The sequence below is a fragment of the Hirundo rustica genome, chromosome 6, assembly GCF_015227805.2.
Source record: "Hirundo rustica isolate bHirRus1 chromosome 6, bHirRus1.pri.v3, whole genome shotgun sequence".
Taxonomy (NCBI): domain Eukaryota; kingdom Metazoa; phylum Chordata; class Aves; order Passeriformes; family Hirundinidae; genus Hirundo; species Hirundo rustica.
This window is the reverse complement of record NC_053455.1, coordinates 23390244-23405842: the sequence shown is the minus strand read 5'-3', so window position 1 is coordinate 23405842 and position 15599 is coordinate 23390244. Positions and strand designations below refer to the sequence as shown.

The following is a 15599-nucleotide window of genomic DNA, read 5'->3' as shown; positions in this document are numbered from 1 at the left end:
CATGCCGCCCCGCCGCCGGGCCACCGGCCCCGCAGTGCCGCCTCCGCCGCCGCCGGGCCATGGGAGCGCGCCCCGCTCCGCCGCCGTATTTCACCGCCGCCGCCCCGCCGCCGCCCCGCCCCGGCCCCGCCGCGGGGCGGGAGCAGGTGCCCGGCCCCGGCGGCCGCGGGGACTGCCGGTGCTCCCGGAGCCCTCCTCCAGCTCCCCGCACCGCCTCCGGCCGTTACTCTGCCGGGGCTGTGTTGGGCTTCTCGGCTTGCTGTTTTCGCTGCCCCGTGCCCATCCACCCGTTCCGCGCCCACCCGGCTCCCTCAGCCCCATACAACAGCCCCTTTCCCACTCCTCTTCATTCTTCTACTGATGCCCTGTTCCCACTCAGTCGATCCGTGGCTGCCCACCCACCCCCTTCCCCTCGAGCTGCTCCGTGCCTGTTCCATCAGCCCCTGCCTTTGGATCCCTGTCAGAGGATTTCCAGCCCCTCCTAGCCTCAGGGACAGCATCCCGGTTCTGGTCTACAGCTCGGAAAGGAAGAGGGCACAGCAGGTCTGGGGTCAAACCCTGCTGCCAACCCAAAGGAGGTCTGTGGCCTTTTCTGTTCTATTTTTAAGCCCCAGAGGTCAGGGAAGCTGGAGCTATGGGAGGTGTGACGAGATGCCAACAGGCAACACGATCCCCCGTGGGCTGCAGGTCCCAGGGAAATAATGGCTCTGTGTCCGTGCCAGGACTCACATTTCTGTCCTCCTGGGAGAGTGGGGAGGCTGCTTCAGGGCTTTCCTACCCAGCACTACGTGAGGTCTGTCCCTGCAGCATAAGGATGCCAGTGACCTGCTCCCAGCCCTGTGGGATCTGTCCCCAGGGGATGCAGGACATGCCAGCTGCCTGTCCTCAGCCCCGCTGGGCCACGGAAGCGGCCATGACTCAGGCACCAGCAGGAGCTGGGCTCAGTCAGGAGCTTCTAGGCATTGCTGCCACTGCATGTGTGACAAAGCTGCTGGAGCAAGGCCCGGCAAATTAGCATGGAGATGCTGCAGAGATAAGCAGACAGAAATCGAAGCCCCACCGCGGGGAGGGTGTGCTGCAGTTCATCACTCAGCAGCACAGCACCAACTCAGCAGCTGCTGGGGGCTGCTGTGGCAGCGTTCAGCTCCTGTTCATGCTCCTTCTCCTGGGTGGGCAGCAAAGAGCAGGCAACATCCTTCATGTGATGACTGGAGTGTGCCTGTGCTCTCCCTCTGCCACCCTACAGACCCTCCTGAGCCAAGGGGACCCCTCCCCACTTCCCCAGGGATGTTTGTGAGATGGGGTGAAGAGAGCATTTCCTCCCACCCGAGAGCAGAGGCTGCTCTGAGCAGCAGCTGCTGCCAACTCACTGGACAGACAGAATCCTGTTATTGCAAAGACCGTGACCACACGGGGCCTCATGCCTGTCCTTGCAGGAAGGTCCCTTGGGGCCACCTCTCAGACACAAGGCCAGCCTCTGGCGCTGGAGCAAAGGGCTCTCCCCCAGGAGCTGTGTGGCTGGGGAGATCAGCCCTTAATTGCTGAGTGCAGTCCTGTTCCTGGTCTGAAGCTATTTCCTCAGAGGCCTTGGGCAGAGTTTACATTCCTGGGATGAGCATCCACTTTCTAGGCAGTGTGGAACAGAGACAGGAGAAAAGAAATAATATTTGGACACCGGTAACCTGTGATCAGCAACATCCCCCTGCATATGGGAGAAACATCAAGCTGGCTGAGGTCACAGTTGCTTGCTTTGCCCTCTGCCATCTCCTCCCCGTGGGACCAAATCTGCCCTTCCCCAGCTGCAGGATAGGGCTGGAGGTCGATGCTATAAATGCACCAGCATGTCCCTCACGCCACCTCCCACTCGGCTCTGGGGAGCAGAGTTACGCACTTTGGGAACAAGGGACAGAGGAAGCTCAAGGAACCAACCAGGGATGTAGGGCAGATAGAGACATTTCCTTAAAGAGCAAATGCCTGCCCTGCACTGAGCCTCAAGCAGTGGCTGCTGACTGAGAGCCTCACCTCGAATGCGCCAATGCCCGCCCGTGCCACCTCCCTGCCCTGCTCACAGAGCTGAGGAAGGAGGTGGGTGAGGAATGATGGCATGTCCTTGCTGTGGGTGAGCCCTGGCTGTCAAGTGGGGGAGGCCAGCCCTGGCACCCAGCTACACGCATGCCATGGGAACAGGGTCACCTCCATGACTCCTACACCTTCAGGGGTAGGCAAGAGGGGCAAGAGCAAGGGCCCTGGCTGCCCATGAGTGCTGAAGAAGCCCAGAGCAAGCAGCTGCCCTTCCCTGCAAAACCCCACCCCATTCATTGCAGGCAAGGTCCTTAAGTAATCTTTTCCAGAACAGCCCCATTTCAGCATCAGAGTTCTCTCACGGGCACCTTATCTCCTGCAAAATCTCAGCTTTGGCATCTCACATGGAAAGAACCCAACAAAAACTTGTCCGTGCATCATTCTTAAGCCGACTGTAGCCAGAACCTCCTGAGTCACCCCTGAAGCCCTCAGAGAACACCTCTGAAATCCTCAGGGTGTTACTTTTGTTCTGCTGTTATTTAGGACACAGGACTCAGTCTCATCAAAGCTCCTATCAAGGGAAGGCCAAACCATCCATGATCCAGCGCCCAGAACAGTCACCCTCTTATGTTTGACCCCAGTAGGCAAGAACTCCGCCAGCAGCTCCCTGTGTCCTGCACCGTGCCAGGACTCCTGAGATCAAAGTAGCATGAGGATGTAGGGCACTGAGCTCCTCACACCTGCCCTTCATCTCAGAGCCCCCAGGTCTCACCCTTGCTGTTTCATTTGATTGATTTCTCTGCTTCTGTGATCCCTTCTTAGAGAGTCTCCTCAGCTCCACTATCAGTGAGCTGGTCCCTAGCTAGCACTGAGATAAACCAGGTCAATCATCTGCAGTTTGTGTCTCCACAGTGAGAATGAGGACGGGAATGGCCTTGCTGGGGCATCCCCAGCTCCAGCCTCTCGGCACAGAGGGAGCCCAAGCCTCTCTCTCAGGAGACTGCTGCTGACTTCTGAGAGATGCAGGGCTCTCCAGTGCCCTTGCAGGCAAGCAGTGACCCCTGAATAGCCAGTGTTGCTCCTCAAGGAAACAGCTCACAAACAACCTGCCCGGGCACCTGGGCCCTGAAGGACTCCTCAGAGCCGTGCCGCGGCAGCTCCAAGCTCCAACTCTGAGATGCCCTGGGCAGCACAACCCCTGTCCCTGGCGGCTTGCTGCGGTGGCGTCAGTGCCTCTCCCAGCCCAGGTGTGCAGGGGGATGTGTTTGCTGAGGGGGAGGATGACAATAGGGGGAAATGGGCCGGGCTGTGCGCCCCAATGGTGGTGGCTCACAGCCCCGGCCGCTGCTGCCCGCCGCAGGCGGAAGCGTCCGGCCTTAGTCAGCCCCGGCCGCACGTGGCAGGAACTCTGCTGCTTGTTTTGGTTCCTGGGGAGGGGAGCTCAGCCTCCCTGGGGACCCACAACCAAAACTGCAGGCACCTGACAATCCAGCCCCATGCCTGGGGTCCCCATGGGTCACGGGCACTGCAGGCTCGCCTGGGTCAGACACGAGTTCTGGAGGGGCATGGGATGAGCACCAGCACTGCCTGAGAGCACTCCAGGCAGAGAACCCAGGCAAGGCTGGGTACTGCTCTAAGACAGAAATCCCTCATGAGGGCAGGGACGATGCTACCAAGAAGGACGTCCCTGAGACTGCCAAACCCAAGCCCTGGGAAGCCATGGCCCTCATCCAGCCAGCGTTCCAGGAACAGATCAACATGGGCAGACCTATTGCCACTCAGCTTAGCGCTCTGTGGCCAGTGGCTGGGCAGCCCCACGCTGCAGGGACTGACCAGGCCACGGGTGTTTGCAGAGAAGCACAGCCCTGGAGCAGGGTGAGGCACTGGAGAGCCACACCACAGCCCCAAGCATACGTGGGCACCTACAGGTAAGCATTCTGCAAGGGCAGTTACCGTGCCAAAACAACAGCCCCATACACACCAAGTGCTGAGAGACCAGAGCAGGAAGCAGAGACACAGTAACCACAGCACAACTCACCCTGCTCTGTCCAAGCTCCTGTCCTGAAGCCCTGGGTGGGAGCTGAGTCTTCAGTCCCAGAAAGCCTGCAGGAATTTCTCTCCAGCAGCTGTAGTGTAGAGTGCTGTGCTTGGAAAAACCAAGGCTGAGGGCAGGATGGACTGGTGCAGCAGTGTGCGTGACCTTCTGCCACCGGCAGAGACAGAACGCCCTGGGCCCGCAGCGGCTGGAGGCACAGGGTACGGCAACCGCGGGAGGGGTGGGATTCTCCCAGCCGGAGCAGAGCAGCGCTCTCCTAAGGAAAGAGGCAGAGGTTACTTTTCCACCAGAGAACCGAGCGTATTCTGCACATTTATCACATTTCATCTACCCCGGGGAAAGGGCAGTGAGCACTGAACAGAGAAGAGAGGCACAAAGGCACAAAGCAGCTGCTGCTCTGCTGCTGCCGCCCCTAGTCTCCAGCTTTCCCAGCCCAGCCGGTCGGTGGGCAGGGGCTGCCAGGCGCTTTTCTCCCCTGCCAAACTGGAACCCGATCCACTCCCGGCCCAGAGCTTCTGGCCGCTTATCATGTGGATGCAGTCCTCCTGCTTCTACTTGTCATAATATTGACACAAAGCAAAATAATAGGGATGGAGAGATTCTGCCTGGCTCTGGAAGGCAAACAGGCGAGGAGACGGCGAGTAGCAGACTCCGCTATTGTGTGGGACAGGGCAGCAGCCAGGGCTGCTTCCAAGCTCTGCTCCTCAGCATCACTCCTGCTGATAAGGGGGGGATGTGGGATGCGGGAGGAAGGGGATGCAAGCTCCACAGCACGCTCCCCGCTGAGGAGAGCGAACGTGTGTATCGGCAGGGCTTCAGCCCAGAGGCTTCCCTAGAATGTGGGTGGAGGAGTGGCTCATCTCTCCCCTTCCCTGAAACCTGGCAGCCGCTGAGCAGCTGCCATCGCCCGCAGCAGACAATGAGCAAAGCGAGCCCGGGGCCAGCTGCAGCGCCGGGAGCGCGGGAGCAGAGGAACTGCGGGGAGCTGGCTGGTGACCAGGAAGCAGCCCAGACTGCTGGTGTCACGGACCCCTCGGCGACCACAAAGCGTCCGGGCCGCACTTTGTCTCACTCCGAGGGCCTGGCTTCCTGCAGCCACCCCAGGTTTGCTCTGGGGTTTCTCTGAAGCCAGCCCGGAGGGATGAGCCCGCAGCAGCACCTCCTCTGTGGCCCAGCCAGCCCACCACACACCTTCAAAGTGGTGGCAGGGCCACAGCCAACACCTGCATGGTGCCACCGAGATTTCTGAGCACTTGTGCCTTCGTTTGCAGGGAAAAAAGCCAATGCCTTTTCAGGGTATGAAGGTCCAGGACACTAATAGCAACGCTGAGGACAACAGCTCCCACCCAGCTCTGTAGCACTCTCCCTCATCCCTTGCTAGATCTTGTTTTCCTACATGACATGCGGTGACTTCCCACACTTCCCTCACCTCTTCCTGACCAGCCTGGCCTTTGAACCAGCTGCCTCCAGCTGCCTGTATCACGAGGGGAGACCTGGGCTCCTGCCATAGATGAATGAGCCGACGAGTGAGGCTCCACATCCAGGGCAAGCATTTAGACGCCAGCTTCCCATGCCTCTCCCAGGGGCTGGGAAGAGCAAGAGGCAACCCAGCCTGAGCTGCTTCCACAACAAGCCCTAGAAAAGCCTTCATGCTTCCCAGCCTTGGTCACTATTTTTAAGGCTCCTAAAAGGAGCGGGGAGCAAATTACAAACTTGCTGGCAGGAGAGATGGTCCCTGGGCCGGATTCAGAACCGCCTACTCATTTTCCATAGGGAACGTGGACTCGGCTGGTACCGCAAGGGTCTGGCTATGGGCTCGGCCTGCCTCTGTGTGCGGTGCTGACGTGAGGATGAGCCAGCAGCCATTTTCCAGGCAGAGACAAGCGCACGTACGCGCAGGCGGCCAAGCCAGGAGCTGCACCGAATCCTTTGCTAACCTGAGGTACTGAACCCATCCTGTTATTCCGCTTAGCAATCCCCGCCTGTTTCCCCTTGGCCACCCAGGCAGTTATGGCAGCCAGGCTTTCCTGAGGATGACCAGTTTAGGAGACCGTTGTTACCAGAGTCGTCAGCGAAGACCAGCAGAACACGTGCCCTGGTACCTGCAGGTCAGATGTGAATTTCAAGCATGCCAAAACTGCCGATGACTCAGACAACGTGTGCGTGCGCCTGAAAAGCCACAGAGCTCAGCTTTCCAGCTATTCACGTACCTGCATTTGATCAGCAGCTGTTTGTTTGGGCTTTTTGTCTTCTTTCCCTGGAAGCTTGAGTTTAAAACATGCATTCCACACTCAGTTCAGCTCATCATTTCCATCCCCTTCACTTACTAAGCGACCTACTTTCTCCCCTGTAGCACACAGAAAACACTGGTTTGGGCTCCCTTCAGCAGATTCATTCCTGCCTCTGCGTCTGTGACTGCAAGAGCTTTGGTCTTGACTAGTTTTTGTCTCAGGCTTTTGAGCATGGCTTTTCCAAAGAGCAATCATGTCACACCAAAGGTACCTTAGTACATCCTTCCTCTTAGGCTCTGCTTTGTGTTCCCCCCACACCCATGTACTGTGACCTCCTTAAGTCAGCACTGGTGCTCAGCAAGTGGCTTAGGCACACAGCAGTGATGCTGCTTCTTCCCATGTCACCCACCCAGCCTTCACTGCCCATGCTGAGCTGACAGCCTGCCCTGCTGCTCCCGCTGGGCCATGGCTCAGCTGGCTCTCCTCTGCTGGCTCCTTTGCTTTGCCTGTGCTGACTGTGAGCAGCACACTTTGCTTACCCAACTCTTGCAGATGAGTCCAATTACTAGAGTTCAGCAAACTGATTCCCCTCCCTGGCATTTTATCCAGCCCACTTATCCGCTGAGAGTTTCTAATCCAAACACCTCCCAGCACACGATGTTCCAGTGCTCCAGGCTCTACCCAGCCCCTGTCCTGCCTTGTCCTCCCTCACATGAGCGCTTGGGGGCTGACATTCAGCCCCTAGGGGTGTAGAATTCCCTAGGCAGAGGGAAGCAGTGTCTCCAGCAGTCAGCTCTGATGGTACAGAGCAGGATGCCATCCTGGCTCAGCTGGCAGCTCTCCAAGAAGGTGAGACAGTTTTCTGCTCCTCTGCAGGCCCATAAAACATGCTGCCATGCTCAGCTGGCCAGATCATTCCCTGCTCAGCTCTTTTGTCCCTATCAGCAGCCAGCACAGTTTGCAGTTGTGTCAGCCTCCTTGCTTGCTGCGCACCAGCTGGGAAGCTGCAGCCACCAACTCTGTCCAGGGTGCACCCGGGAAGGGAAGGAGGGTGGGCTGTGCAGGAGACAGTTCCCTGTGGCTGTGGCAACAGAGGAGCATCCTGCTCCTTAACCCCCAGCAGAAACACCAGGTGAGACTCCTTCTGGCTGCACAAGGCTGCATCTCCCCACCTCCCATCGCTTCTGCCACAGTGCCACAGCCTGCAAGGCAGTGGGATTTTAGCAGAGTGCACCAGGGCACCAACATGCATCTTTCCTTCCCCGCTTGCCCTACACTCCCTGTGCTGCCACTCCTCCTCAATGCCTGCTTTTCAGTCCTGGTGGGCACTCCTTGTCTAACTCATTGGGTCCTGACAGCAGCGCCTGGCTAGTGACAGCTGGATGTCTCGTAGCCACGGTTCCTCTGAGCAGCCTGGGGTTTGCCTTGCAGCTCTCCGGAGAGCCACAGGTTTTGGCTCAGCTCAGCTCAGCAGAGCTAACAGCTCCTGAAATCCCCATTCAGAAGCTTTCATTCATGAAACACAAGGCAGCAGACCAAGTGCAGGACTCTGTTTCTCAAGGGACACCAGACTGCCAGCTGCCTAAACTAGCTGTGGCAGCAGTGCCCACCAGAAAGTGCTGCAGGGAAAAGAACAGAAACAGCACAACTGGGAAAAGCTCTGCAGCCTGGCAAAGCGCTGGGAAAAAACTGTTCTGCAATAGTTACTGGGACCAAAGCAGGGAATGTAAACAGCCCAGCATCCACAAGGAGGTCATAACCTCAGAGCCCGGTTTCCCTTCCTCTTCTCCATCCTGCCTAATCTCCAAGAGCTGCTCTGTTTACTAGCAAGATAAGTAAACAAACAAAGGAAAGCTCCAACGCACTGATTTTTATTTTTCTGGCCAATCCCCAGGTCCCAGTCCCTGGGTGCACGCGTGGGAGCTGTTTCTGCACACCAAGGCAGCTGGCACACAGCACTGCAGCACCAGCAGCAGGCAGCTGATGGGCACAGACAGTCTCCCCAGCCCTGCCTGTGAGTGGCTGTGCGGAGGGGCAGAGGGGGAATGGGGCTTCCCTGCACAAATGCAGAGCTGGGCAGACCTTGCTCCAGGGAGCCTCTGATTTATGAACTGTGGAAGAAAACATACACCTAAATCTGGGGTGAAGGAGATGAGGCAGTGGGGAAGAAGGATGTTCCCATGTTTCCAGCTGGCACAGTGGGGCCCAGCACAGTGGAGCCAATAGCTGGGCAAACCCTGTCACCCTCTACTGACTTTCTCCAGAGACAAAGGATGGGACAACCTCATCACAGAGTGAAGCTCTGACTTCCATCCAGAGTTGCAGCACCCCTCATACACATCCAGCCAAACCCAGATACCAGGCACTGGAGGGATGCGGCAAGCTTCCTTCCCCAAGCTGGGCTCTCTGGCTTCCAGGCACACAGGGGCACTTGAAGAAGCAGGAGGAAAAGAGAGGTATGGAAGGACTCTCAGTCCCCTGCAGGCTTTGGGTGACAAATCAGCTGCATTAAGTCCTCAGAGCCAGCACACCAGCTGTTGGTGTTTTGCTGGGGATCCTGAAGTCTCCGGACAGGAGCTGGCTATAGGGCGGCTCCCAAGCTAGCCAGACAAACGCAAAAAAGATGTCCTGAACATCCAAGGCCCTAGAGGCCTCGGCATGAAGCAATCACTGAAAGCTGCCGGCATAAACCTGTTTGCTTTTATTTCCTAATCTCAAACAACAGGACACAGAGCAGAGCGACAGAGCACCGCCATGAGAATTATTCCACGGCTCCTGCCCGTTCCCTGGACACACCGCTCCAGGAACTAGACACAAAGGAGCTACATTCCTGCCTTATCCAGGGCCGGTTCTGGCTCTGCCAGCAAGAACAATCGGACTGCCAGGAACTGCGCCATTCCCGGCCCGTTTGATTTGGCTCCCAAGACGCGGAGCGCGGCCCGCTCCAAAGTAAACCGGGCCGGCTCCGCCTACTCCGGACGGCGGGCTGGCCCCGCCCACCGCCGGACGCGCCTCTCATTGGCAGGGGCCACCCCCGGGGGGCGGGTACAGGTCCGCGGCCTCCGCCAATGGGACGGCGGGGGACCGGAAGCGGAAGTACCGCGGCCATGCCGGGCGCCGCCGAGCGTGGCTCGGAGCTCTCCGAGCAGATCGAGGCCTTCGCGGCGCGGCTGCGGCGCGGCGGGGAGCGGCCGCGCTCCGAGGAGACGGCGCGGCAGACGCTGTCGCTGCTGCGGAAGATCGTCGGGAACGGGCGATGGAGCCGGGCCGGTGAGGACCAGGCGGCGGCGGGCGGACGCAGCGCTTTTCCCTTGCGGGTGCGGCTCCCCCAGCGCTGGGAGCGAGGCGGCGGCGGGGCCCGGCGGCGGAGCGAGTCGCGGGAGGGCTGTCGCACTCCGGTCGCGGCTGTCGGGTGCGGAGGGATCCACAAAGCCGGGGCAGGCTCTATGCGGTGCTCCCTCGCGGGAGCTGGGGCCTCGCTGGCAGCGGATTCCCAGTGCTCGTCCTGTCACGGCGGAGCCCTTCCCAGCCTGCCATGCTCACGGGCCTCATTACCTGAGGAGCTGCCCTGCTCCAGCCTTGCTCTCCCCTCAGCGGCGTCAGTCCGAGCACGGACCTTTCCAGCAGCAGGTGGTTTCCTCTTTCAAAGGAAAGACCGAATGCGATGCTGATTCTGTGTTGTGTCCAAGCGTTTCCGACTGCAAAACACACCAGTGAAACGGCTTCTTTGTGAGGGGCTCTCTGCTCTCCCCTTGTTGTTTCTTGGTGCTGTGGTCGTTGTGCTGGAGCAGCTGCTGGCCCTGGGGCGTTGAGGGGGCTGCACTGATTTGATGCTCACATGGGCTTGCTCTGGGCAAGGCCATAAGCAAGCCATAAGCAAGGCCCTCCCCTCTTTTAGGGGAGCTCATGGATCTGATCCGGACAGAGGGCCAGAGGATGACGGCAGCCCAGCCGTCGGAGACAACAGTGGGCAACATGGTGCGACGAGTATTGAAGGTCATTCGTGAGGAATATGGCAGGTAAGGTGCTCCTCTTGCTCCCTGTATTTCTCTGAAAGCCCAGAACTGGCCTTTTAAGTTGCTTCTGTAAAACCCCTTTAGTTTCCATTACCCCCTTTTCCCACCTCTCCTGGAGAGGGATTCAGGGTGTTTAACGCCTAAGGAAACCCTGTTGTTTCCACTGTGCGTGATGACATTTCCTCTTTAGGAGAAATACCACTTGGTGTATGTGTTGTGAGTGCATGAGAACAGTCTGTGTCCTGGCCTTGGGTTGTTCTCTCTGTCTGTACCCAGGGGGATCCATGCCACTGGAGCAGTAGCCTCGAGCCTGCTCCTGCCTTGGACAGCAGTGTTTGCACATGACTTAAGAAGGCACTTTCTGGCAGAGATCTCGGTGTTTTTCTGCCAAGACAGCTATGGAGGCTCTTTGGTGTGGCATGGTGTGCCTGCTGTGGGTGGCTTTCCTTCCTGTCTCTTTACATCCAGGTGTGCCACACTGTGGGGACAGTGCTCAGTCTGGCTGTGGCTCTGTGCTCTTTCCTGAGGCTGAAGAGGCCACTTCTCTCCACAGGCTTCATGGGCGCAGTGAGGAAAGTGACCAGCAGGAATCCCTGCACAAACTCCTGACTTCTGGAGGACTGAGCGAAGATTTCAGAACCCCTTACCCCTCCCTGAGAGCTAACGTTATTGAAGCTATTAATGAGATGCTAATTGAGCTAGGTATGAATGGGGCTGAATTGCTCCTGAGTGAAGATTCTTATGGTATGGGACTGATGCTTCCCCCTTCTCTAGGTGAAAGTAAAACAGTAAAGATCTGGGAGGCTTAATCTGAGGGAACCAAGGGACTGAAGCCCTCCTGCCCTCAGGACTCAGTTTTAAGTCCTGTTTGGCTTTTGGGGGATGGCTAGATTGTGGAAGGAGGAATATGGGGGGCTGTAGGCCTGCACTCTTGGTCTTCTGGGTAGTATTGAGTCCTCTGAAAAAGAGTAAAATTCCTGTGCATATATAACCTGATCCTTGTCACAAAGAACCATGATACAATTTTCTTTTTCTGTGATACTTGTGACAAATCAGGCATCCGAGCCACCTTCTGAGGCCCAAGTTGCCCAGCTGTTGAACTACAAATCTGTTGAAGTTTTGTGGCTGTCTGGAGTAGTGCTGACACAATCCACTCCCCTCACAATGTAGTTTTTAGTACAGCTATTTTTATATATACGGAGGGTATAGCTAGGGAGCATGTGGCATTCAAGGGCCAGCTTCTTGGTTCCACTCCATTGGTGAAAGGGATGGGGAGAAAAGCTCTACCCGTGCTAATAACATTGCTTTCGTGAAAAGCAATTGCTGGAGGACAGTCCTAGCAGCATAAGTGTTGCTTTTGCTAGCTGCTTTCACACCCACGTCTTCCTCCTGTTACAGAGGGCACCACTGATAACATTGCTATGCAGGCACTGGAGCACATCCACTCCAATGAGGTGATCATGACCATTGGCTACTCACGCACTGTTGAAGCCTTCCTGAAGGAAGCCGCTCGCAAGCGCAAGTTCCAGGTCATCGTGGCAGAGTGTGCACCCTTCTGCCAGGTAAGGCCTGGCCTGGCTGTACCATAGTGTGCCACACGTTGTTACTAGAATCTTGTGTCTGGAATCAAGATGAACATTATGGAAATTCCTCTGCAGATGAGACATTGGAGACAGCTCGTTATCCTACCCCAGCATCCTTGAGTTGAAAGGCTGTGTTCAGGTTTCATCACTTGGTGTTTTTGCAGTTCAGACGAGAATTGAGTGCTGATAGCTCTACAATTGCACTGCAGGAGCTATGTCTCAGGAACCAACTGGATTCTCCCTCTTTTTAGGGTCACGAAATGGCTGTCCGACTGTCTAAAGAGAATATTGAAACTACTGTCATGAGTGATGCAGCTATTTTTGCTGTCATGTCTCGAGTCAACAAGGTAAGGAGGGCTCCACTGGAGGAGGGAGTTCATAGCAGGTTGGGTTCTTAGGCTTCTCAAATCAGCCGCAAGTCCCAGCAGTGATGGATATGTTTCTTCACTGAAGACTCAAAATTGTACTAGTCCCAGTTCACTGCTGGGGTGGAGATTCAGTCTGGAACTCCAGGTCAGTATGATGACTCACTGAATGGTGATAGGTTTTTCTGGCTCAGTGGCTACAGTTGCAAGAGAGCCTCAAAGTTTTCAAAGGAGATGGAACAAAAAGCAGCATTTCCAAAGGAAAGAAACATTCTTTGGCCTGAAGCAGAAGATGACTGGTCAAGGGAATCATTAAGGTTTGTCTTGTTAAACAGACCTGTTCTGTACTTTTATAAAGATGAAAACTTGGCACCCCGAAGTGGGAGGGAAAAAAAAGTACTTGTAACATATTAAAATCCAACCACATCAATTCTTATCATTATTCTGCGCTGCTTTATATTGTTCCTTCAACAGTAATGCAAGGGAATTTTTGCAGTGAGTAGTCAAGTTACTTGTACAAAGCTTACTTTGCAGATTTGTAGAACAACAGGGACCACAGCCCAGTTTCTGCTTGGTGTTCCCTGCAGTAGAACATATGTTTGTCTTCTGAAGTTCTCTGTGCTGGAGTCATGCTCTTGCTAGCAAGGAACGTTTCAGTGCAGAGCCAGTGCCAGATGAAACAGATCAGGCATTCAGCTGCCATATAACTCCAGCTGCTGGCTGGCTGTACTGACACAGTTCTCCCCCAGCTCATCTGTCAGGGTCTGAGCCAGGAAGTGTTCCTTCCCCACTTTGCTGTGGAACATGCTATCTGATTCTGATTTGCCCTTTTAAGGTCATCATTGGTACTAAGACAATCCTGGCCAATGGCGCCCTGATTGCTGTCAGTGGGACTCACACTCTGGCACTGGCAGCTAAGCACCACTCCACTCCACTCATCGTGTGTGCCCCCATGTTCAAGCTTTCACCGCAGGTAAGTACAGCAGCTCTTCAGGACTGCACCCGCAGGGGCTTTTACTTGTGGGAGCTTAGGGTGGAGGGCATCATCTGTCCCAAGGCAAGGTCAGTAAATGAGCCATCTCCCTCATCTAGTGCTGTTACTTCAGAGAGGAGATCCTCACCCAAATCTGGCCCACCTCAGGATCTCCTTGAAGCACCGTCCTCTGCCACAGGTGCAAAGAACTACATTGGGTACAAGGATGTAGACCACTGCCTAGACTGATGAGACTGGCATTGCCATACTTATTTTTCCTCAACCATGACAGATTTCAGTTAATACCACTAGTGTTGAAAGACAGAGAATGTGGATTGAGACATTCAAAACTCTTTCTTACACTCAGTACTTTTTCAATATTTTCAGATGAAGTTGCAGACTGAGGAAGTCACTCCTCCAGTTCATTAGGCTTTGATAAGGGCAGCCATGTCATAGAAGGCTCTGAAAGCTTTGAGGAAAAACCTTTCACCTGTAAATGTTAGAGAGGTTCTAGATGCGAGCACTATGTAATTATTGTAAACAGAGTTAATATCACCTGGCAAGTCATCTTCCTCTGCATCAGTGCCAGGATCTGTTTTCACAAGGATAATCAGATAGGGTTTTTTCCTGACCTTCCTGTACTCTTTCTAATTTAGTTCCCTAATGAAGAAGATTCATTCCACAAGTTTGTGTCACCACAGGAAGTGCTGCCGTTCACAGAAGGTACTGGTTATTCTTTATCCATCTGGTCAGCTTGGTTCAGACTATAGTTTTGGGTTTTTTTGTAACTCATTTAAAAAAATTAAACGTCAAGACTATGTTATAACCCAAGACAGAAAATCCTTTCTTACTGTCTTTGACAGAAAAGAGTGCTGTGAACCATCCAGTTTAAGACTGTATATTATGTAAAGTAGAGAAAAAGGATTTATTTTGAACACTGTCTTTGCAGTTTTGCTTCCGCTTTGAAACAGTGTTTTATTATAGCATGGTGATAATGATTCCAGGTAGGTAGCGGTTTCCTGTGGGACAGGGCAGATGCCCAACAGCATGGGCAGCTTCCGTTCTTTCCTGTAACTTCTTGAAACTTTGTTACATGATACAGCCATTGAAACAACAGTGGCTCTGTCATGGGCTTCCCACACAAAGACCATCTTTAGAAAGGCATCAGTGCCCAAGCCCATTTTCAGTTAGCAAAGTCCCTTTCAAAGCCCCATTTCTATGTGACCAAGACTTTTGAAATGAAGATAGCAGGCATTGCACCGGATTTTAGTTTTGGCCTTTTGAGCATTTCTTTAAATAATAACTTTGGCAGTATCAGGAATTTTGTATTAGTGGTAGGGTTTTTTGGCAGTTAGTCAGTCTACATCAGAGGGGATCTGGGGTTTGTACCAACAAAAAACGAATAGAAACAGTTTTGCCATTTGTTCAAGATTGCTGTATACCTGTAATTCAATGGCATCAGTGAAGAAGTTGGAAGGTATTCAGGATGTTCAAGTACTGACTTCAGAGTGGCATGTGCATAGCCAGTTTGTTTAGGGACTCCAGAAGATGTGTAAAAGACTAAATGTACTTTGAGTTGCTTTGACTGATATTGCTGCCGTTCACTTCACAGGGGAGATCCTGGCAAAAATCAATGTTCACTGCCCAGTGTTTGACTATGTCCCTCCGGAGCTCATTACTCTCTTCATTTCTAACATTGGGGGTAATGCACCTTCCTACATCTACCGCCTCATGAGCGAGCTCTACCATCCAGATGACTATGAACTCTAATACTGGGAAGCACATCACTATTTAGACTCTTTGTATCTTTCTCTTTAGAAAGATACAACAGCTAATTAAAGTGTACGTTGAAAAGACAGGTTGCTGTGGGGAGCCAGTGGAGAATTTGCTCAACAATGTCTTTCCTACCCAAAAGCGAGAGAAGGCAGAGCTCTTGTACAGGTTTTTATCACGTGCTGTGTCAGAAACCATGGAGCTGCTAACCCACTTTGATTATTAAATAGCAAGGCATATGTGTAACTCTGGGGCAGCTAAGCTGTTACTTCAAAGTATACTGCAATAAAAGCTGTTTACAGTGATCTCACTGTTAAGCACATTTTCCATATGCAGTTGTTTTGTTTCTTTAACTAGCAGGAGTTTTACCAGTGTAGTGAGTTGCCTGCCCTCACTACATGATGCAGTAGCAGGCTTTACAGTGTGTTTTCACATGTGAATGGGGTGGGAATAGGAATCCATCAACAATGGATATTTACCTAGTTATTTCCATGGGGCTAGGTTGGGAGTTAGAAATCTCTCACTCAACAACACAAACTGCAAGGAGCTGGAGAACGAAGCTGGGTGTGTCATTCATTGC

The 15599-nt window shown here is 54.2% G+C and overlaps 1 protein-coding gene across 1 annotated transcript; it reads left to right on the top strand.

Moving 5' to 3' along the window:
- Positions 1-9401: 9401 nt before the first annotated feature.
- EIF2B2 (eukaryotic translation initiation factor 2B subunit beta) lies at positions 9402-15341 on the top strand. Its single transcript, XM_040068432.1, has 8 exons — positions 9402-9579; positions 10208-10328; positions 10879-11027; positions 11724-11887; positions 12160-12255; positions 13109-13246; positions 13903-13969; positions 14859-15341. Exons 1-8 carry the CDS (start codon positions 9417-9419, stop codon positions 15014-15016), a joined length of 1056 nt encoding a protein of 351 aa, XP_039924366.1. The 5' UTR covers positions 9402-9416; the 3' UTR covers positions 15017-15341.
- The last annotated feature ends 258 nt before the right edge of the window (positions 15342-15599 follow it).